The following is a 23,076-nucleotide window of genomic DNA, read 5'->3' as shown; positions in this document are numbered from 1 at the left end:
AGTGTACTTGGGTCTGTCGGTTTCATTTCTGGTGAGAACCCATCCCAAACAAATAACGTCAAACTCCCCCCTTGGCTTCAAGGAGCGGCCTCGGTCATCCAAAAGAAAAGTCCCACGCAGATTGCCACCCCGGCCTCTCTCTGCCTCCTTCCGAAGGCACAGGGAAGCCAGCAGATCTCTGGTCAGACACGATCTTCCCTCCACTAAGCTGTAAGGAAAGCTCCAGGTGCTTCGGGGCAGGTTCGCCGGCCTTGGAACTCGGAGACTGACGGAAAGAGTTTGGCAAGGAGTGAGAGGAGAAGTTCCAGCGGGCTTCCAGGAACGCCACATTTCAGGCCGGCCCTGCTCCGTGGAGGGAGAAGCAGGATGCCTAGGGAACAACAGCCTATCAAGCAGCCAGGGTGTTAATGGCAGGTGATACCTTCCAAATGAGCCCCCTGTCAGCCCATCTATCGCTCGCCAAGGTTGGCAACGCGGGAGACCTCACAGAGGCAATGAAGAACTAATCTCATATTGCCAGGTTAAATCAAGTCAGCCCTGCCCGCGCCTTTCACTTCTTAGTTACATCAAGCCCCAATACTTTCAATTATCCCTCACTTCCAACTTGTCAACAGGCTTAGGGTAAAATGCAAATGGCGCCGTGCCCCGCTCCCGTGGAGAGCGGGAAATAGCGTCCGTCCTCGGTGCTGGGCACGGCTACCTTCCCGGAGCACACCCGTGAGCTCGCAGGAGAGCCAGCGTGCGAAGCCCGCTGGAGGTCACCCCCCCCCCCCCGCCGTCATGGAAGCTGGTGGGCTGTGGGACCAGCTTGGAAAACCAGAACGAGAACTGGTTCACAGTTCTCCTCCAAACTGAGCCACACGCCCCCGTCAGCAAGTCAGGCCTGGCCGCACATGGGCTCTTCGTGGCTGCTGAGCTTTGCAGTGATCTGGAAACTTCCGGGGAGGGGGGATGAGCGCTTTTCCGGTGGCCAGGGTCAGCAGTATTCGCTGGAAGGGCCACCCTGCCCCAGACTGGCAGCGGGAGACATTGCTACTGGAAGGACACCATGGATTTCTTTTCCATTGTCGCGAGATTAGGTTGCCAGAACGGTTCAGACTTCTGATTTGGGATGATTCAAACTGTTGGGACCAGAAGCCAGTGAACATAATTTCCTGAGCTCCCAGCGCACCTCGGGCTGACCCCGCTAGAGCCCAAGGCCAAATCAAGCCTGCGGTGGCATCTTCCTTCTACTGCGTACTACAGAATCGGCCTCCTTGGCAGCCCCGACCCTCCGGGCCCTGACTCGTTTCTCCATTTCCATCCAGACAGCGAAGGACAGCAGATTCCTTCCTGCTTGACCCAAGCAGCTGCCTCGTTCCCACCCATCTCCAAACCACAGCCCTTCTACATCCGCCACCTGCATGCCACGTCTTTCTTGGGGAATGAGAACTTGGCACGTGCCTTTCTCCTAAGCCTGGGTGCTGGGAAGGGGGTTAGAGGGGGGGGAGTGCCACAGGTAATCAACCTGTGTGCTGCCAAAGAGACTCACAAAGAAAACCAAATGAGAGGAAGAGGGGATGGAGGAAGGAGAAGAGAAGAAGGAAAAGGAGATGGAGGAAGAGGAGGAGGAAAAAGAAGAGGAGGAGCAAGATGAGGAGGAGGAGGAGAAAGAGGAAGAGAAGAGAAGGAAAAAGCAGAGAGGGGGAGGAGGAAGAAGAGGGGAAGGAAGAGAAAGAGGAGGCGAGGGGGAGGAGGAGGAGGAGAAAAAGGAAGAAGAGGAAGAGAAAGAGAAAGGAGGAGGAATAGAAGGAAGAGAGAAGAGGAAGAGGAGGAAGAGGAGGAAGAGGTAGAGGAAGAGGGAGAAGAGGAGAAGGAAGAGACAGAGAAGAAGGCATCTCAGAAGCCCTCGACCAGCACCGGGGTGCTCTGAGCCTTGCAGAATGCTTGCACGATTCCCACACACTCTTTTTACAGACCGCCAACTTGGTTCCTACTTTATACAATCACCTCTATGCACCCTGTGAGCAAGATGAGAGCAAAGAGGTACCTGGGACCCAGAGAGGTCCCCAGGACCTGGGACCCCTGCCAGCCAAGGCCCCCCTAGAGAGGGGACAGCCTCTAACTTCCCGCTTTCCTCTGCCAGCTCTGTGAAGAGTGGGCTGGACCCCTGGCCCTGTGTCTCCACCGGGACCCGTGCTCACCTTCGCACCCTGGGCTCCCGTCAGCCTCGGAGCTTCCAGCCGGGTTCTCGGCTTGCACGTGGACACTCATGCAGACTCTGCGCACGTCCCGGCCAGGCTGAGGGGCACCAGAGGTGCCCAGAAAGGAACAAAGCCAACGCCACCAGATGTCCACCTGCTGCCCCGGGGCCCATGGATCATAGACGGGAAGGGGCCAAATAAGGACACCTCATTCCCAGGGCCTTCGGCTCTTAAGACCCAGGCGGCCGCCTCCAGGTGCAGGTCCGGGACGCTGCGGGCTCTCTTCCCTTCTCCACGGGCCCCCTGGAGCCCCCGGGCGTGGGCTGCGCCGGCGGTGGAAACTCGGGTTCCCTCCGGTTCCCAGGCTGACTCTCTCCACGCTGTGAGCTCCCTTCACATCTAGCAGAGCCCGGGAGGCAGCAGCTGGAAATGGCACAGGAGGTAAACACCACCTCCTGCCGGCCTGGGGTTCGAATCTCACGGGTGATCCGTGCTGTCTGGGCTCGGTTCCCAGCCGGCTCCTTTCTCACCGTGTTGCTGCGGCTGGCAGCCTCCTGGTCCCCAGGGGTGCGGGGAATGCCTCGCGCCCCCCCCCCCATGAGGACAAAACCCAGGCTGATCACAGCCGCTGGGATGACCCCCGAGCCTCAGTTTCCCCACTCAGCGATATCATGGGCACAGGAACAGCACAACTTACAGCCCACCCCTCCCTCCTCCTCCTCCTCTTCTTTTTCTTCTTCTTCTTCCTCCTCTCCTCCCTCGCCTCCTCCTCCTCCTCCTCCTCCTCCTCCTCCTCCTCCTCCTCCTCCTCCTCCTCCTCTTCCTCCTCCTCCGAGGATTCGTTGCAAACTCCACAGATGCTCGAGTTCCTCCTGTGGAATGGTGTAAGGTCCGTCTGCTCCTCGCCTGCGTATGCACACGTGTGTGTGTTCTCTGTGTATGCCCGGCCACCTCCGGCTGGAGCAGCGTCCCGTGCCAGGTCCGCGTAGCCGTCGGTCCCGCAGGTCAGGGGCAATCACAAAGACGTCACCCGCAGGCCTGCAGCACAGACTTGGCCGCCAGTGCGGTGGGGGGAGGGGTGTGTAAACTGCCACGAGAAGGGTTCGACGCTTGCACGCTTTCATTCCTGCCAGCAGCACTGCCGAACGCCACCTCTCCAGTGGGCCCAAGGGGGAAACTGAGGCACAGAGCAGGTTAACTCACCAACGTAACGGCCAGGCCGGAGCCAGTCTGACGTGGCAACCCAGATACCCAGACTCTGACATTGAAGGGTGGCATTATTGCGGAAGAATGCGTGAAAATCCTGCCCTAACCACAGCGTCTATTGTGACTACAGATTCCTTTCTTGGTAGTTGATTAGAACTATCTGGAATCAGCACACCTGCCAAGAATCTGTCAGCCCAGAGCCCAGACTAGGGAAGGAATGCTTTGGGACATTCTGCTCCTAGAAAGACCAATGGTCTATGGAATGCAGATACACACCCAAGGAATGTCATGTACGTGTGTGAACGTGTTGGCATCTACCGACTTGTCTCGTCTTTGCCACACAGCAAAAGCATTAGGATGACTCTGTTTTAAAGGCAAGAAAACCGAAGCACAGAGAAGTCATCTCTCTTCTCAAGTTCACCCAGCCAGGAATAGAAGAATGAGACTCCTACCCCAAATCCACCAACCCCGGGAGGCCGAGTCTTTCCTCCAATTCTGTGGAGAGTCTTCCACTTTGTAACCGTGGGATGGATCTGAAGGATCCAGTTTGGCAACTGTGAACATGATTTCTGCTTCCTGCTTCTGGAAACATGGCTGACTCTCTGAGTTTCTTTGTCAAAAGCAATCCACAGAGCAATGCCTCCATGTTCTTCCTGGGGAGGGGGAATGCTTTCTGACACTTTTTGCACATTTCTCAGAAATGGCCACTGGCATTTGACGTATCCGTGTGGAAAATAAGCAGAGAGCATGGGTTGGGCCAGAAAGCACTGGCCAGTTCTTGGTGGCCAGACGTTGGCAGATAGGAGGCATCTCGGAGGGCTTCTAGGGAGGGGCAGCCTTCAGAGACAAGCCATCAAGGTTTCCAGACACAGAGATCTTCCCTGAGTTTCTACAGACCTCCTGCCTCCCCAGGCAAGTGTGAGGACCCTGGGCTTCCCACCCCGTGGAATGGAGACATCTGGAGAGGAAGGGGTCCCCTCGGGACCCAAACCAGCAATTGCACGCCGTCTGATTGCCTGCTTGATTGTTTGAGAGATAACCTCGAGATTGTGGGTGACAGGGTAATTTAGTGAAGATTGCAATGTCAGACTCCACGTGCAGGGGCCTGGCAGGCACGGAGCCCAGAGCCTCCTGACTGATGGCCGAGGGGAGATTGCAACGTCAATGGGAAGTTCGCCGTGTCCCGTGCTCCAAAGCACGGGGCGGTGGTGACCCATCATGGCCAGACGTCAGGAGGTAGGGGGGCAGGGGGAGGGTGGGGCGCACACTGGCACCCAGTGACCCTGGCAGGACTCCGCCGCTGGACGGGGAAATACAGAGGAGGAGATGGCCACACCCTTCCTCCTTCCCTGCTCTCTGACATCTGGCACTCAGAATGCACATCAGTGGAGAAGTTGGAGGCGGTCCCAAGCCCAGAAGGACAGAGTGAAGCCCAGAAGCACAGACTGGAGGAGGTGGGGAGAAAGATGCACCATATTGAATAGGAAAACTGACCTCCGGTATTCCAGGGATCCATGTCGGTCCTGGAGCAGATACTAGGGAGTGGGTGGGGAGGGAGAGAAAGGCTGCCAGAGACCGGCAGATGGGAAGAGGCAGGGAAGAGGCGGAGAGTCCTTCATTCCCCAGTGGCTTCTTCCCACCTGAAGAGTCTGTAGGAGCATCTGGCAGGTTCTTTGTGCGTATGAGACTTGTATGTGCGTGTTCATACATATGTGTGTGCATTAACGTGCCGGTCCTGGGCCTTAAAACTGGGCCTCGGCAAGGTCCCTGAGCTTTTTTGCTCAAGGCTAACACTCTACCACTTTGAGCCACAGCGCCACCTCTGGTTTTCCGGTGATTAATTGGAGATGAGTCTCACGGGCTTTCCTTCCCCGGGCTGGCTTAGAACCATGTTCCTCAGATCTCAGCCTCCTGAGTAGCTGGGATGACTGGCCTGAGCTGCTGGTCAGTGGGGTCTTTGTAAACTCTGAAGCAGGTGTTCCGTGGAGACTCCTCCCGGCTTCCCCGAGCAGTTTGCAGTAGGCGATTCAAGGCCGAACTCACTGCAATTCTTTGGGGGTATTTTTCTTTGTTTTATTTCTTTCTTTTCCTTTTTCTGCCTACAGCCTTGAATCTAGGTAGGATCTAGGCCTAGATCTGACCAGTGCTCAAGGTCAACCTGCTGCTGGGAAGAAATCCCTTCTCCTGGGGTCTGAGGCTCCCGGGGCCTGGGAAGTACCCAATCCAGTGAGTCCTCCCACATCTGCCTTTCCAGAAAATTGGTAATTCTAAATGTATTACAAGCCACATCTGCCCACGTGGAAACGAGAGGCTAGTTTCCATCATTTGAAGCCAAGCAAAACCTGCAGCCTTCTGATTGGCTTTGCTAAAAAGAAAGCCATGCGTTAACGTAATTGTCCACTAATTGCTCAATGACAGCAGAACTTGAGTGAAATTACATACTTTGATTCCACTAGGCCGGCCAAACGCAAAGAGGTAATACCAACACGGAATCACGCCGCAGTCTCTCATTCAGAGTTTCCAGGGCTAGCGTTTGTCATGGCATGACCCGGGATTTGAACCCGTGTCTCTATGATGCTAATGATGGCCAAAACACATCTATCAAATCCAGGAGATGGGAGCGATTTGTTCTCCAGATCCCTCAATTCCCTGATAAATGAAATGAGCATTGGAGAATGAATCAAATCTAACAGGCAGTTCTAAGGGGCAAGTCCTGACGTGGATGTTTCTGTCCCGTGAGGAATGGAATACAAGCATTTATTCAATCAACCAACATTTGTTGAGTGCCCTGGTCTGTGCTGGGCGAGATGTGGAAATTAATTAAACCCTGTTCTTCTTTCCCATTCAACTCGCTTTCCAGACAGGGAGGCAAAACCAAGAAGATAATGAGTGAGCGTTAAGAAACAACTAACCCTTTATGAAACTCGTTGGGCGTCATCGGAGTCTCTGGTAACCCTGACTAAAATGCACTTTCTTTCCAGAACCTGCTCCCAGAAGCTCCCTCTTGGTGCACAGGACAGGCGTCCGTAGACGCATCGCTGAGTCCACGCTGCTGTAACATAAACCCGGGCAGCGGGTGGGGCAGACAGCACGCGTCTGTCTCACGGTTTGGAGGAGGTGGGAAATCCAAGGTCAAGGCCAGGGGATTGCCTGGGGTCAGAGCCTGAGTTCCGGCACGTGGTTGGTGGCTCCTTCTCCACGTGTCTGGAGCTCTCTTGTAAGCTCCCTCCGACCCCCCCCCAAGGCCCACCGTGAGATTTAGGGCGTCCACATGGGAACTGGGGTGGAGAATCACGGACAACATGCTATCTGTAAAGCTACACCAAATGGCAGGGGGCATCACCAGGAAGGTCTCCTGGATGGAGAGAGACCATCCCTCCCGTGGATCCTCGCGCCTGAGCCAGCCCTGCCCTCCTCCCACTGTACTGCCTGGGGTCCCTTGCCACAAGTCTTTGCACACTGCTTTATTTATTTCCAGTAGGGAGCTGTCACTCAAATGGGTGCAGAATGGCAAATGAACCAACCAGAGCCAAGCCTGGGGAAGAGGAAGAAGCTGGGTGGGGGCGGGATCTAGACAGGAAAGGGAAGAAGCTGGTGGGTGGGTGGGTGGGATCTAGACAGGAAAGGAGGGACATGGAAAGTGGAGCAGGGGTGACAGGGCCAGTGCTTCATTTCCAGGTTGGCCTGGCTGTCCGGGGGGCCGGTGCCCAGCTCCCTGCCTGACTTCCAGGGACTAACGGCTTCTCTTGGTGGGCCAGCCCTGAGGGGCCCCGTGTCCTGACCGCCGGCCACCCATCAGCACAGACCGGGGCAGTTGTCTCGGGGTGATTTCCAAATGCTCCAATCACCCTTGCTCCTAGGAGTAAGACGGAGTCATTGAACAGCTTCACCAACACCCTCCAGCGAAGTCCAGGGCCCATGGGCTGGGAACCCCCACGGCGTGTCTACAGCTGTTTCCCTCCCATCTTTTACCTTCCAGGCAAATGCTACCTGTGGCTTTGGTGTGGCTGGATTCTCGGCGTGGTACTGGAGATTTGGGGCCCTGCTCCCCCACAGGCTCTCCTTCCGGCTCCCCCCTCACCCCTCCACCCCGTGCTGGGTTTTTTGGGGGAGGGGGCGGATTTTGTTTTGTTTGGTTTTTCTCTGCACACAGTGAAACACAGCCAGGCCGACCAGGTCGGGCAGTGATAGCAAACGCGTTGGCATCTCCAAGGGCCCCCACGCCATGAACTCCGCTCACCCTGGCTCTGCTCTGTCCCTCTAGATGGCCTGGTGGATTGCCTAGACCCAGACTGCTGCCTGCAGTCAGCCTGTCAGAGCAGCCTGCTCTGCCGGGGGTCCCGGGACCCGCTGGAGGTCATTCAGCAGGGCCAGACCGAGTGGCCGGCTGTGAAGTCTTTCTACGACCGCATCAAGCTACTGGCAGGGAAGGACAGCACCCATGTGATTCCCGGAGACAACCCGTTCCACAGCAGGTAGGTGCCGCCCGGCCTGTCCATGGCCCACAGCACCGCCGCCCCGCGGAGCCGCCCTCCTGGAGCAGGGTCGCATCTGTCCTAGAAATGGCCCTCCTGGGCCAGCTGCCTGCCCCGTTCCCAGAGGGCCCCTGTCAGCCTGCCCCAGCTCCAGAGTTCAGTCCTGACCTCTGCAGGTTTGGCCACCTGTTGCAGACACCTGTTGATTCCCCTAGTTCTGAGATCTTTTTTATTTTCAATGATCTATTATTTTATGACATTTTTGGTCATTATTTCCCATCCCCCTCTCTCCTGTCTCTTGAGTGTGGCTTTTGTTTGAGCGTCGCTGAAGTGGCTCACGCACCAGCCTGTTTTTGAAAGCTGTTATTAATTTGCTCACCGAACCCCATCTTTCCCGGCGTCTTAGCACAAAGATGACGGCGGCGGGGTGAAGGGGGGGTGAGTTTATTTGGCACCTAGGATGAGTCACGTGGCGCAGGGCCCCCTAATGCCCACAGAGATGCCGTAGGTGGTACCCGCTCATTCTCCACAGGCCCAGGCCCTGGGCGCTCCTCAGCCTCCTCATCCTTCGGATCCTCCACTGCTAATTGGAGGGTCGAGAATATCCTAGGGCCAAACTGGATTTATTTTGTGGTCGCCTTGGCCCGTCCCCGTGACCCAGGGTTCAGGCACAGTCCCCTCCCCGCCACCACCGCCCCCCCTCCCTGAGCTGGGCTCTGAGGGGAGACAGGGCGGGGCGGGGCCCTGCGGCCAGGCTGGGACTCGCTCACCTCCGTCCCCTTGTGTCTAGCTCTGGGTGCCCACGGGATCTGTCCATGGTATTTCAGTGAGGGCCACCTGCCTAGGGCACCCTCCCCATCTCTGCACCCCTTCACCGGCTGTCTCTGTTAGCAAACCCCCAGGCTCCCGAAAATCACACTGGCATGTCAGGGCCTTCAGGTCCCTCGGAGGGTCCCCACCCCACCGTCTTCCTCTGATTTTCTGCCATCCTGTCCCACTTACTTTTCTAATTTCTGGATGTCCTTGTGTTGTTTTGACTGACACATGGCGATCTTACAGAGTTGGGGGCGTGTGTGTGTTTGGGGCATTGGTTTGTTTTGGTGCTTGAAACTGAACCCTAGCCGGCCCACACTCAAATCCCCAACCCCAGAGTCCTCTTCTTTGTTATTCATGCTTATCAAAATCCTCTGTGAAGTACCTCGCAAAGGTAAAATCCTGTTTAGTTCTTTTCCATCTAGAGTGTCATTGTTCACAGCTCCACAGCCCTGCACTCTCCCCGACACCTGCCTGGCCCGTCTCCTCTCCTCTCTACTCTGCCCTCCCCTCCTTCTGTCTCCTCACCTCTCCTCGCCTCTCCTCTCCTCGCCTTTCCCCTCCTTGTCTCCTCTCAGCCAGTGCAAAATAAGGTCTGTAAGCATGACTCAGTGACAGAGTATCTGCCAGCAGACATGAGGCCCTGAGTTTGAAAAAGAAAGAAAAAAAAAAAGAAGAAGGGAGGGAGGGAGAAGAGAAGGGAAGGGAAGGAAGAGGGAGGGAGAGAGGAAAGGAAGGAAGGAAGGAAAGAAGGAAGGAAGGAAGGAAGGAAGGAAGGAAGGAAGGCAGGCAGGCAAGCCATAGTGAGCTGAGATGACCACCCCCCCACTGTCTGTGTGGATGCATAATTCCAAAGTATAAAATTGCACTCCAAGGCACGGGTTGAAGTTCAGCGATCATGTGAACGCCGCTGCACTATCGTCTGACAATAATGAAGGACAGAGCCAGGAGTAAAAAAGAACTTAATTCAAGACTTCACAAAAGGCGTTCCCCTAGATAATGGCACACAAAAATAACTAAAATGCTTTGGCTCTACCACTATAATTTATAGAGCAGATCTCACTATCTAGATAATGTGATAATTGTTACACACCAATAATCATAAAGAGAAGTGAACTGAGAGCATGTCTTCGCTGAATGGAAATGATAAGACGCCAGCCACAATGAAGAACTGGGGAGGGTGGAAAGACTTCAAGGGGGAAAAAAAACAGAGCTGTAGAAACCACAGCCACCCAGCCACCCAGACCCCTTTAATACCATGCAAGGCTCATGCCACTAGACCGATTTCAAAGAACACAGCGGCAGGGGGACACCAGGAACATTATCTGTGTACCAACACACACACACACACACAGACATGCACATGTAACATGCATGTACATGCACACATACACATGTATACATGTGCACCTACATACACAAATGCACACGCATATGCACAGACACGTACATGTAACATGCATGTACATACACACATACACATACATATATACATGTGCATCTATATACACAAATGCACATACATGTGCACAGACATGCACATACACATGTAACATACATGTACATGTGCACATGCATATACACACGTGCACCCACATGCACACATATGTACAGGCCTACAAATGTAACACATGTACGCACACGTGCACACATGCATATACACATGTGCGTCTGCATACACAAATTCACGCACATGCACAAACAGGCACACGCAAAACACGCATGTATGCATGCACACACATACATATACACATGTGCGCCCGCATAGACAAACACACGGAAGCATATGCGCGCGCACACACACATGAAAATCAAATCAGTAATCAGGAAAGCCTTAAACCTTCATCTGAGCTAAGATCAGAGACTGGAACAAAAGGACTCCGAAAAGGACTCCGTGCAATGGTATTCCACTTTCAGAAAGCTCTGGCACTGAGGGCTGAGACCAGCTAAAGGTGGGATCTGTCTGTTCACACCGGATAAGGGCTTTGGGTGGACAGTCTACTGGCTCCCAAGTTCACCCAGGGCTGGAGGAAGACAGGCAGTGGTGGTGGACAGTCAGCAGTGTTGGACAATTAGCGGTGTTGGAAGATCAGTAGTGTTGGATGGTCAGCGGTGGTGGACAATTGGCAGTGTTGGACAGTCGGGGTGTTGGAAGATCAGCAGTGTCAGATGGTTATGGAAGGTCGGCAGTGTTGGACGGTCAGTGGTGTGGCCAGTGGGGACAGAGACTCAGGACACCCAGGATTACCCAAGGAAACACATTCCAAAACTGGCCGAGCCCAGGGTTGGTGATCATCTGACGGGAGCGCAGGGGACATGCGGGCCTGAGCCCCCGACCTGCACCGAATCCCCCGTGCCTGTGTCTCCCCGACCCGTGGATGCGTGGCCAGCCAGCCTGGGCCAGGGGTCGATGCAGGTCTGGAGCTGCTTTGTGGAGCCGAGTCCGGATCAGCCGGGCTGTGTTCTCCCTTCGGGTGACTTGGAACAGAGTCACAGGATGCTGGCATCCCAACCCCAAATTCCCAAATCCCAAACATGGGTGCGACGCTCTAAGTGGAAAACGCCATCCCAGGAAACTCCTCTTCCTCGTCCCCTGGCAACGCCGGGGTTTGAACACAGGGCCTCGAGCTTGCAGGGCAGGAGCTCTACCCCTTGAGCCACACCCCCAGACCTTGTTCTTCTGGTGATGTTTGACGTGGGGTTTCACCCTAGGCCCAGCACCAGGGGGACTGTGATCCGCCTCTTTACTCTGCTGACGTCTTTTCCTTTTGCGTATTTTTATTAGCATACTTGTTTCGCTGTGACATTTTCATACGTGCATACGGCAGACCCCCATTCACCGGCTCTGTTCCCACGCACACACACCTTGCTGTACCCCCGAAAGAGCCTATGTTACTCTCTCGTCTTTTGTTTTTGTTTTTGCCGCATATTCTATGAGTAGGTTCCACTAAGATCTGTGTGTTGTAACCTAGTCAGATTAGCCTCATCTCTCCTCTCCTCCCCTTCCATCCCTCCCCTGCATTGTTCAACGGCTTTCCGTGTATCTCCTGAGGTCATCTTCCTACCCAGTCACAACGTATTTCGATATCATTCATCCTCCATCACTCCCTGCCCCTCCCGCAGCGCCCCAAAGAGCCCTGTAGTTATCTTCATCTTCTCTCTTCATGTATGCAAGTATGTGCATATCCATGTCCAGACACGTTTCAGTTCTAAGTTCTGCAAATAAGCAAGAACATGCCATGTTTGGCTTCCTGAACCTGACTAGCTCACACACGGACCCTCTCCGCCTGCGTCAGGTTTCCTGCCAGTGATAGGATTTCGTTTTCCTTGATGACTGAGTAATATCGCATGGTCTGTGCGTGCCATTCGGTGGTTGCTGGGCACCTTGGCTCCTTCCGCCGTTTGGCTGTTTTGAACAGAACTGCAATGAACTTGGGTGTGCAGGTGCTCCCTTGTACACGGGTCACGCTCCGTTCAATGCATGCCCAGCCTTTTCTGTTGAGATGAGGTCTTGAGAACCTTTGGTCCCAGCAGGTCTGAACCACCGGTGTCCGGGTCTCCACCCCTCAGCCACTCACAGGAATTGCCCACGAGCACCCGCGAGCGCCCACACCCCCTTGTGAAACTCTGATTCATGCACAAAGCTTTTTTGTAAATAAAATAGTGGGGCTGGGAAGGTGGCTCGGTGGTAGAGTGCTTGCCTAGCATGCATGAAGCCCTGGGTTCAATTCCTCAGTACCACATCCACAGCAAAAGCTGGAAGTGGCATTGTGGCTCAAGTGGTAGAGCACACTAGCCTTGAGCAAAAAGAGCTCAGGGACAGTGCCCAGGCCCTGAGTTCAAGCCCCAGGACCGACAAAACATGCATACATGCATGATGCATACATGAAAATACATCTAATTCCCTCAGGCCCTGTGTAGAAGGTGTGTGCAAAACACCCTTGCACTTCAGGTTTCAGACCTGGCTCCCATCCTAAAGCTTCTCAGGATGAGCATGCGCAGAGTCCAAGGCGAGCGGAGGGCTGAAGTCTAACGGCGCTCTGGCCCTGGGCCTTGGGCCAGGTGGCGGCCTCTCCGTGGCCTTTAGGGAGGCTGGGGATGGGGGGGGACACTCTCGGGGCACCTCTAGGCACTGTGCGCTGAGGAGCAGGGAACAGAAAGGAGAGGGAGGGGCTTCACCTCCTCCCCCAAGACAGCAGGAAAGGCCAACAAGCGGCCACACGCACCCCGGCATCCGAGAGGTCCGGGCCGGAGGAAACGTCTCTCCCGTGCTTCCCTTCCCTCGGGCTGCCGGGAACTGTGGGCATTTTCTGTCTCCGAGGGCAGTGGGAGATGACGCACCCCCACATGGTAAACACCCCAGTGCTTACCGCACCCCGGACGCCCCCGCCTGGAGAGGAGCTGCCAGGGCCTCGCTCCGGAGCCAAACTAGGAAACGGCAGGCCACTCGTGGCAAAGCCACGGAACACCGGGCCACGGAGCAGGGAGAGAATACAGAAGACCCCACTGCCCGGTCCTGTGGGGGACCCCGCGCCCCCCCACCATGTGGCACCCCAAGACATCAGGGCTAGCGTTCCTTGCGCTGCGGGGAGCACCCACCCTTCCCTGTTGCCCTTCCTCCCTGTGCGGCCTGGCCCGGCCCTGCCCGCGTGACCCCCGCCCCCTGGGCTCTCCTCCTGCAGCCTGGTGTCTGTCATCCGAGGCCAAGTGCTCACGACGGACGGGACCCCCCTGGTCGGGGTGAACGTCTCCTTCATCAAGTCCCCCAAATACGGCTACACCATCACCCGGCAGGACGGCACGTAAGTAGCGTGTCGGGGGAGGGGGGTCTACGCCCGTCCGTGTGCTGGGAGTGGTGGGGGAGGATTCTAGAAAGAAGGAGAGGCAGAGCTTAGAAGCACATGCCGAGTGTAAATCTCAGTCGGCGCAAGGTGACAGGGGGTGGGGGCGGGGAGGCGTCCTGCGGCGGCCCCCCTCGGCTTTCATCTGGGGCTGGAGAAGTTGTGTTTGCCTGGCAGCCCTGAGGGACAGAGCTGCAATCAGAAAATTCTAATTAAATACACTCAGCAGCCTCCCTGCCAGGCAAAGGCCCAGCCTCCCAGACCCTGATCGGCTGATTGGCGACAGAGGGAAGCTCTTCCCCGGGGCAAGGAAAAGGAAGCCCCAGGGGAAGGACACACGCGCGTGCGTGCACACACACATGCACACACATGCACATACATGTGCACGCACACACATGCACAGACACATACACACATACATGTGCATGCATACACACTCACACACACACATACACACACACATCTTCCAAAGCAGCACAGAGACTCTCACCGTAGCTCTGACACAACCCTCCATCAATAAAACTCAACTGTGAGCCGTGCACCAGTGGCTCACAGCTATGATCTCCTTGCTGCTCAGGGGGCTGAGATCTCAGGATCACCGTTTGAAGCCAGCCTGGGCAGGAAAGCCCATGAGACTCTTAAATCTCCAATTAATCACAGAAAAAAAAACAAAGCCAATCCTGAAGTGGCTCTGTGGTCCAAAGGGGTAGCGCTCTGGCCTTGAGCAAAAGGAGCTCAGGGACAGTGCCCCACGCCCAGAGTTCAAGCCCTAAGCCCAGCAAAAAATAAAAATATTAAAAAAAAAACCAGCACTTCAGCGTGGGCAACCCATGGGCTTCCACGGACAGGAGGGCTGAGACTCCAGTCCAGCCTTGTTCACTAATGCCCCAAGGTTAAGATCCTTGACTTGTTTGGGTTGGAAAACCCCCAAACCCAGGATGTGTCTGGAATCCCCGCACGCCGGCCACAGACTTTTAGGCTGGCTCTTTTATTATTATTATTATTATTATTGGTTGTGGGGCTTGAACTCTGGGCCTGGGCACTGTCCCTCAGCTCTTCAGCTCAAGGCAAGTGCTCTACCACTTGAGCCACAGCGCCACTTCTGATTTTCTAGTGGTTTATTAGAGAAAAGAGTCTCACGGACTTTCCTGCCCAGGCTGGCTTTGAACCATGATCCTCAGATCTCAGCCTCCTGAGTAGCTGGGATGACAAGCGTGAGCTGCCGCCGGCGGCGCCCAGCTTAGGTTAGTTCTTTCACGGCTCAGGACAGCATTGCCTGCGCCGGCCTCACACGCAGGGCCCTCCTCCCCCTGCCTTGGGTGCGAGTGGCGGGCGATGGTGTAGGGCGGTGTGCACGCAGAGCCTCCCCACGGGTTCCGTTCCCCCACCCCCAGGTTCGACCTGATCGCCAACGGGGGCGCGGCCCTGACCCTGCACTTCGAGCGGGCCCCGTTCATGAGCCAGGAGCGCACCGTGTGGCTGCCCTGGAACAGTTTCCACGCCATGGACACGCTGGTCATGAAGACGGAGGAGAACTCCATCCCCAGCTGCGACCTGAGCGGCTTCCTGCGGCCCGACCCCATCATCATCGCCTCCCCGCTCTCCACCTTCTTCAGTGCCGCGCCGGGGCACAGCCCCATCGTGCCCGAGACCCAGGTGGGAAGGCGGGGACCCCGGGGCCAGGCCCTCCCACAGCGCCCCCTCCCCACACACACACCTGACAGAAATGAACGGGAGAGCGGGGACACCACGGGACTCAGAGGCCGCGGAGGTGAAAGCCTGGGTCCCCGTGCATGTTCCACGTTTGCAGATAGCTGTGCAAGATTTGGGCAGTACTGGACCTTTATTTTTACATCTTTATGCCAGTCCTGGGGCTTGAACTCAAGGCCTGGACACCGTCCCTGAGGTTTTATTTTTTTTGCTCAAGGCCAGCGCCCTAACACTCGAGCCACAGCGGCACTTCCAGCTTTTTTGATGGTTCCGTTGGAGATGAGAGTCTCATGGACCTTCTTGCCCAGGCTGGCTTTGAACCCCGATCCTCAGATCTCAGCCTCCTGAGTAGCTGGGATTTACAGCTGGGACCACCAGTGCCCGGCTCCCAGGGCTTTGATGGAGTAAAGGCAGCCTGGCACACGCGCGTGTGCCGCCCAGCACGGTGTTTTGTCCTCCATGAATCCTAGGCACACAGGAGGCTCGAGCCGTCCCTGCCTTCCACCGAGGCTCTGTGGCTGCGGGTTCCCCTCACGGCCTCCTCCCACGCGGCTGGTGATAAAGCCCGCTGTTTTTGCTCACATCTCTTGCCAGCCGTGCGGGGTTTATTTTTGTCATCGTTGTTTAAAGAAACACAACAGCGGCCAAGAATAACTATTAATCCAAGAATCATAACCTCCTCCCCTTTGCTCCCTGGTGGAGGAGGATAAAATGCTATTTCCTTCCTTCCTCCGTCCCGGGATGTGGCCGGCGTGAGCTCCAGCATGCAGGGGCGGGCGCCGGGGACCACGTGTGACGTGGGGTCTCTGCCTCCTCTGTGCCCCGGGCAGGTTCTCCATGAGGAGCTGGAGCTGCCCGGCTCCAGCGTGAAGCTCCGGTACCTGAGCTCCAGGACGGCCGGGTACAAGTCCTTGCTGAAGATCACCATGACCCAGTCCGCCGTGCCCTTGAACCTCGTCAGGGTCCACCTGATGGTGGCCGTGGAGGGCCACCTCTTCCAGAAGTCCTTCCAGGCGTCCCCCAACCTGGCCTACACCTTCATCTGGGACAAGACGGACGCCTACGGCCAGCGGGTGTACGGGCTCTCGGACGCTGTCGGTGTGTGTCAGCTTCCACTACCCGCTGGTCCCTGGGTTTGGGCGAGTGTTGGTTCAGTCCCTGGTGCGTGCCAGGCACTGTACCAGTAGCTAAAGACGCCGTGGCTGGGCTGGGAACGTGGCCTAGTGAGAGCACTGGCCCAGCGTGCATGAAGTCCTCAGTACCACATACACAGAAAAAGCTGGAAGTGGAGCTGTGGCTCACATGGTAGAGTGCCAGCCTTGAGCAAAAGAGGCTCAGGGACAGCACCCAGGCCCTGAGTTCAAGCCTCAGGACTGCCCCCCCCCAAAAAAGGGCTGGGAAGGTGGCTCAGTGGTAGAGCGCTTGCCTTGCATGCAGGAGGCCCTGGGTTCGATTCCTCAGTAAAAAGAAAAAAACCGGAAGTGGTGTTGTGGCTCAAGTGGTAGAGTGCTAGCCTTGAGCTGAAGAGCTGAGGGACAGCGCCCAGGCCCAGGGTTCAGACCCCACGACCAGACCCCAAAAAAAAAAAAGACAGCAGGGCCAGTAAGAGAGACAAGACTTCTCTTCCATGATCCCCCCGTCCCAGTGGGGGCTTAAGATAGGAAGTAAGACCAGGCACTGGCTCACGCCTGTCATCCCAGCTACTCAGGAGGCTGAGATCTGAGGATCACAGTTCAAAGCCAGCCCAGACAGGAAAGTCCATGAGATTTATCTCCAATAAACCAGAAGTGGCTCTGTGGCTCAAGTGGTAGAGCGCTCACCTTGACCTGAAGAGCGGCGGGACAGCGCCCGGGCCCAGAGTTCAAGCCCCATGACCAAAAAATTAAGAGCTAAGAACAGACGCACAATCGGTACTGGGACTCCATCCTATAATTCCAGCTACTCTGGAGGACTGCAGTTCAAAGTCCACCCTGGGCAACAAATCCCAGAGGTCGTGGGGGAGGGGATCGGAGGGCTATGGGCGAGCTTGCGGGGAGCGCTGGAGTGATCGGGCGCCCCCCCTCCCACCTCACAGTGTCAGTGGGCTTTGAGTACGAGACCTGCCCCAGCCTCATTCTGTGGGAGAAGAGGACGTCCCTGCTGCAGGGGTTCGAGTTGGACCCGTCCAACCTGGGCGGCTGGTCGCTGGACCAGCACCACATCCTCAACGTCAGGAGCGGTACGTGCGTGGGGCCCTGCTAGAACCTTCTCTCCAGCCTCTGCTATTTCTCGTCGAGGACCCCCATCCCCAAACTCGCAGTCCGGGTGGCACCCCTGCGGCCTTGGCTCTGCCCCAGGACACCCAGGGGACGTGAATTCCTGGGGGTCCCACCCCCCCCGCCCCACCATCGGGAGGGCGGCGTACAGGCCTCCCCGCCCCCCGTGTGCTGACCCCGCACAGCGCCCCTCCGCAGGCCTCCCCTGCCCCCCCCGTGCTGACCCTGCACAGCGCCCCTCCGCAGGCCTCCCCCCGTGCTGACCCCGCACAGCGCCCCTCCACAGGCCTCCCCCCCGTGCTGACCCCGCCCCGCACCCCTCCCCAGGCCTCCCCTGCCCCCCATGTGCTGACCCCGCACCCGCGCCCTTCCCCGTGTGCTGACCCCGCACCCGCGCCCCTCCGCAGGCGTCCTGCACAAAGGCACCGGGGAGAACCAGTTCCTGAGCCAGCAGCCCGCCATCATCACCAGCGTGATGGGCAACGGGCGCCGGCGCAGCATCTCCTGCCCCAGCTGCAACGGCCTGGCCGAGGGCAACAAGCTGCTGGCGCCCGTGGCGCTGGCCGTGGGCACCGACGGCAGCCTCTACGTGGGCGACTTCAACTACGTCCGGCGCATCTTCCCGTCCCGGAACGTCACCAGCATCCTCGAGCTACGGTAGGCGGCGGGCGCAGGGCCCGGGCACCCCCTCACCCCCCCCCCCCGCGAAGGGCGGCTGAACTCCGGGCTCTCCCTTGAGAACCCCCTGGGGTGAGCCGAACCCCAGGCCTGGTACCGGCTAGGGCGTGGGGAACTGTCTCGTGTACCTATGGAACACCCCCTTAGCCGGGCGCGGGCAGCTCACGCCTGTTGTTAATCCTAGCTACTCAGGAGGCTGAGATCTGAGGGTGGAGGTTCAAAGCCAGCCCGGGCTCTCTTTCTCTCCAGTGAACCACCAAAAAGTCAGAAGTAGAGCTGTGGCTCACGAGGTAGAGTGCCAGCCTTGAGCACAAAAGTTCAGGGGCAATACCCAGGCCCTGAGTTCAAACTCTGGGACCAGCGCGCACACACACACACACACACACACACAGATGGCAGTGGCTTCTAGATGGAGAGTGGACTTGGAGAGCAGGAGAGAGGCAGGAAGTGGGGAAGGGTGCCGTGGTGAGGGTCTGGGGTGTGGTGGTGAGATTTGGACTAGAACGGCAGGGCCACGGGGAGAGGTATCTCCTCATTCCATCTGGTGGGTGAGGTGTAAGAAATGGAGCGAGAGGAGGAGGGGAGAGGGAGGGAAGGATGGAGGGAGAAAGAGAGAGAGAGAGTCACCAAGGGAGCCACCCAGACCTGGGGCCACCAAGCAGCACAAACAGCCCCGTCTCCGCTGCTCTGAGGGTCCGGGCGGGTGAAACACGGGCTCCGAGAACCCTGGTAAAGGTGGAAACAGGTACCTGGGGGAATAGATGTAGTCCAAGCCAAACCATCTCAGGGACAGAGCCCAAGGGCTGCAGGAAGAGGCGCTCAGAGGCAAAGGACGAGCAGACTGAGCAGAGGGAGGCACAGTGGGAAAGGCTGGGGGGGGGGTCCCCACAGATTGGGAGTCCTTACAAAGAATGAAGCGTGCTCCGGCCATTCCTTTTCTCCCGGGCACTGAGCTCCCGGCCTCGTGTGCCCGGCCCACGCTAGCCGCTGCGCTTCCCCACAGCCTGCCTCAAAGGAAGCGGGCGGTGCACGGCGTGTGGCCATCGTAAAACGAGGGAGGTCCATCCGGAAGTTTCCTTGGTGCAAGCGTTTCTGGCCGTCTCCCGTCTTCCTTGAGCCCCGCCAGGGCTCTCGGGCTTGATCTCCCCGCAGTAGCCAGATGTGAGTTCGGCACTGAGCACTGTAAGCCCTGCCACGTGAGCCGACCCAGGAGCCAGGGAACGTTCCAGAAAGCCACCATCCTGTCGCCAGGTAGAGCTAGCAGTAACAGACACGCAGTGACCTCCAAACCACACACACACATCCCCTGCGCTCAGCCCCGCCGCCCCAACTCGATTTCCCTCCAGTCACAGCAACAGTAGCCCCAAAACCGGGCCGGCGAGCACCCCTGCCCACCTCCTCAGAAGGAGGAGAGGGGCCACAGCAAGGTCAGGACTGGAAAGAGGCCATCTTCCCACCTTCCCACTTCTGAGCAGAATGGGGGAGACTAGAGCGAGTCCAGGTACTCATGCTCGCGTGCACAATCACACACACACACACACACACACCACGTTACTCACCAGCCAGCGTGGTAACAGCTGAGCCACACAGGCTGGGACGCTGGGAGAGCCCCTGACAGCCCGACAGGAGACACAGTGAGACCCCCCCTCCCCCTCGAGAACGAACCCAGCCATCCTAACCCGCAGGACGGGCCCAGGCCTGTCCCTGCTAATCAGGCCACCTCTACCAGCAAAGACCCACTGCAGAATGCTATGAATTTGGCATGTCGCCAGCTGAGAGCCAGACCTGCCGGTGACCTTGAACTTGAGTGGCAAGTGACCTCGGCCTTTACCCAGAGTTCACCGGCCCCAAGAACTGCCGCCCCGGCCCCTCCCCTTCTCCCCCCCCTCCCCGCCCCCCCCCAACCCTTCACAGATACCATATTAATTAATCAACTTAAAGCAGATGTTCTCCGGAAAGATGTAGGTCATGTCTTCAGACCCAAATCCCATCCAGTCTTCACAAAAATCTTGACTTTAAAAAAAAAAAAAAAACAGTGGAATTGATATTGCAATAATTAAGAGCCAAATACGCCTACCACGGGTGGCAGATAACATTTCCCTTTCATTAAGCAATATAGAACCGGCGTGAGAATTCCCGGCTGCCACGCTGCCACGCCGGGCTTTGCGGAGAGAATCTTAAATTGCACGATGCCAGGCAGAGCTCAGAAGTTATCAGCATCATTTAATTAACTTTTTTTTTTCCCTGCCAAAACTCACCCGTTAGAATGAAAATGTAAAAACGTAATCCCTGTACAAACCCACCGCTAATGACGGCCCCCGGGGAGGCCTGGGCAGCCTCCAGCCTCAAATCAGAGCACCCCCTGCCCATAGCTCCTCTCCTGAACCCCACCACCCCGCCCTTGGCCAAAAGGAAAGAGGATTTGGGGCCCTATGATCTTGACCGGGGAAACTGATTTGAAGTGACTCTTATCTCCAATTAATCAGGAAAAAAAAAACCATGCCTGTCATCCTAGCTACTCAAGAGGCTGAGATCTGAGGATCATGGTTCAAAGCCAGCCCAGGCAGGAAAGTCCGTGAGACTCTTATCTCCAATAAACCACTCAGAAAACCAGAAGTAGTGGCTCAAGTGGTAGATCACTCACCTTGAGCTGAAGAGCTGAGAGACAGTGTTCAGGCCCAGAGTTCAAGCCTCATGACAGATAAATAAATAAATAAATAAATAAAGCTGCAAGTGGAGCTCAGGGAGTTAAGTGCTAGCACTTAGCAAAAACAAAACAAAAAGGGTCAGGGACAGTGCCCAGGCCCTGAGTTTAAGCCCCAGGACCAGCAGCAAAAAGAAAGGGAAGGAAGGAAGGAAGGAAAATACAACGAAACCTCTAGTGCTTTATATAGTGTCAACAGGTTTTTTTGTTTTGTTTTTTGTTTTTGTTTTTGGCCTGTCCTAGGGTTTGATCAGGGCCTGGGCGTTGTCTAGGAACTTCTTTTGTTCAAGGCTAGCACTCTATTACTTGAGCCATAAGGCCACTCCAGCCTTTTCTGTTTATGTGGTACTGAGGAATCGAACCCAGGGCCTCATGCATGCTAGGCAAGCACTCTACCACTGAGCCACCTTCCCAGCCCCGCAACTGGTTATTGCCTCTAAGTTTGGGGACTGGAGTGATTCTGTGTTGAGTGTTACTGGGAGAAAACCTGGTGTTTTTCACACACACATACACACACACATACACACGCGCGTGCGCACACACACATACACGCGCGCGCACACACACACACATGAGCGCGCGCACACACACACACACACACGAGCGCGCGCACACACACACACACACACACGCACACGCATAAGGGAGATGAACCGGGTTTGGAAAATGACTCCGGGGCCTCACTGCTGCTGGGTGTTAGCACCTGCTGTCTTTTGGCTGTATTTTGCTGATTCTACCATGTGTGTGTGTGTGTGTGTGTGTGTGTGTGTGTGTGTGTGTGTGTGTGTGTCCTGGATCTTGGACTTGGGGCCTCCTTCTCTGCCTGGGCTTTTCCACTCAAGACGAGAGTGCTGTACCACTTGAGCCACCCCTCCTTCTCCAGCTTCTTGCTGGTTCTTGCCTGACTGGGCTGGCTTCGAACCTCAGTCCTCAGATGGCAGCCTCCTGAGTAGCTAGGCTCACAGATCCGAGCCGCCGGCACCTGGTTGATTCCTTCCGTAACTCACGGCTGACAGCCGGCGGCAGAGTGTAGCAGCCCAGCTCTGTCTGCGGCCAGCCATCTGCCCCAGGACGTTTGCCGTCGCGGCTGCATCCAGAGTACTCCAGCCAGGAACTGTCAGTGAGCTAGAAGAGACTGGTGGGGGAGGAAGGGAAGGGGGAGGGGGGAGGGGAGAGGGGGGAAGGGGCTGTAGACAGAGGAGACCGAAAATGGGTTGTTTGCTTGCTCTCTCAGCACTTCTCCGGCTAACTGTGTGTTCTTTTTTTCTCCTCCTGTTTTCTTTCTATAAAGAAATAAAGAGTTTAAACATAGGTAAGATGATCAACCCTTTTCCCTGTCTCCACACACCTCGCCTGCTCCCTTGTGTTTGCAGGGCTTTTTATTTTGTCTTGTTTTGTCCACCTTGCGTAATGTGTATTTTTTTTTTAACCGTAACTTTCTTCTGTGCTAATTATGTGTGTCGTGGATGGGGTAAGCTTTGGCAATCACGATCTGCAGTCAGAAAGCAACGAATCAGCTGACAGTAATTAGAATTTCTGAGACACGCGAGGACGTGACCGTGAACTCGCGCTGAACTTCCATCCTAAATACACGCGGTGGCCCGTAATTGGGCTAGACGGCGAAGGAAAACTTCTGGCTGCTAGAGATGCTGGACCGTGTTCACAAAAGCTTTAATGAACTGGAAACGGGTCAAAAACTCATTTTCTACTCATTAATGGTTTTCCCCTAGATAGACGATCATTTGGGGCGGGGGGGGGGCCCTCACACACACCACAGGCAAGTGTAGCGCCAAGGATGTGCGGGTCAGGTGAGGTGCGGTGGCCGCTTTGGTGGCGCTCCATCAGCAGGATGGAGCCAGGAGACCAAACGCTTTCGTCCTTCCACAGACCCCAGGTCGTTTAAAACTGTCGCGTGCGTGCGTGCGTGCGTGCCCACTGACGCTTCACCGCGGATGGCTAGTCGAAGAGCAGGGAAACTGAGCAACTTCCACCCCAACCCGAAGAGACTGTGTTCTTCCTCCATCTCAGGGAATACAGCATGGCCCTAGCTCAAGGTTAGGCAGGTGGCAGCCGACGCCCACCAGGCACCCCGGTCAGGGGCATCGGCCCCACCCGGGGAGAGCCCCCACGGAGCCCCCACGTTGGCCGATGGCTGCCCCCACCGAGCCATTTCTTAAAGATCACCCCCGTGGTCGAGGGGTGAAGCGGGCA

General features: G+C 56.4%; 1 protein-coding gene across 5 annotated transcripts in view; it reads left to right on the top strand.

Moving 5' to 3' along the window:
- The window catches only part of Tenm2 (teneurin transmembrane protein 2), a 625,307-nt gene that overhangs the window by 583,041 nt on the left and 19,190 nt on the right, over positions 1 to 23,076 (top strand). For all 5 annotated transcript variants that reach the window (XM_013028659.1, XM_013028658.1, XM_013028657.1 and 2 more), the window contains 7 exons: positions 7,654 to 7,864; positions 13,360 to 13,479; positions 14,913 to 15,174; positions 16,059 to 16,326; positions 17,303 to 17,446; positions 17,891 to 18,140; positions 22,157 to 22,177. In XM_013028659.1, the coding sequence (XP_012884113.1) occupies positions 7,654 to 7,864; positions 13,360 to 13,479; positions 14,913 to 15,174; positions 16,059 to 16,326; positions 17,303 to 17,446; positions 17,891 to 18,140; positions 22,157 to 22,177 (1,276 nt within the window). The remainder of the gene's footprint in view (positions 1 to 7,653; positions 7,865 to 13,359; positions 13,480 to 14,912; positions 15,175 to 16,058; positions 16,327 to 17,302; positions 17,447 to 17,890; positions 18,141 to 22,156; positions 22,178 to 23,076) is intronic.

The sequence above is a fragment of the Dipodomys ordii genome, unplaced genomic scaffold, assembly GCF_000151885.1.
Source record: "Dipodomys ordii isolate 6190 unplaced genomic scaffold, Dord_2.0 Scaffold112, whole genome shotgun sequence".
Taxonomy (NCBI): domain Eukaryota; kingdom Metazoa; phylum Chordata; class Mammalia; order Rodentia; family Heteromyidae; genus Dipodomys; species Dipodomys ordii.
Note: the sequence above shows the minus strand (reverse complement) of the source record. Positions and strands in the feature narration are given on the sequence as shown.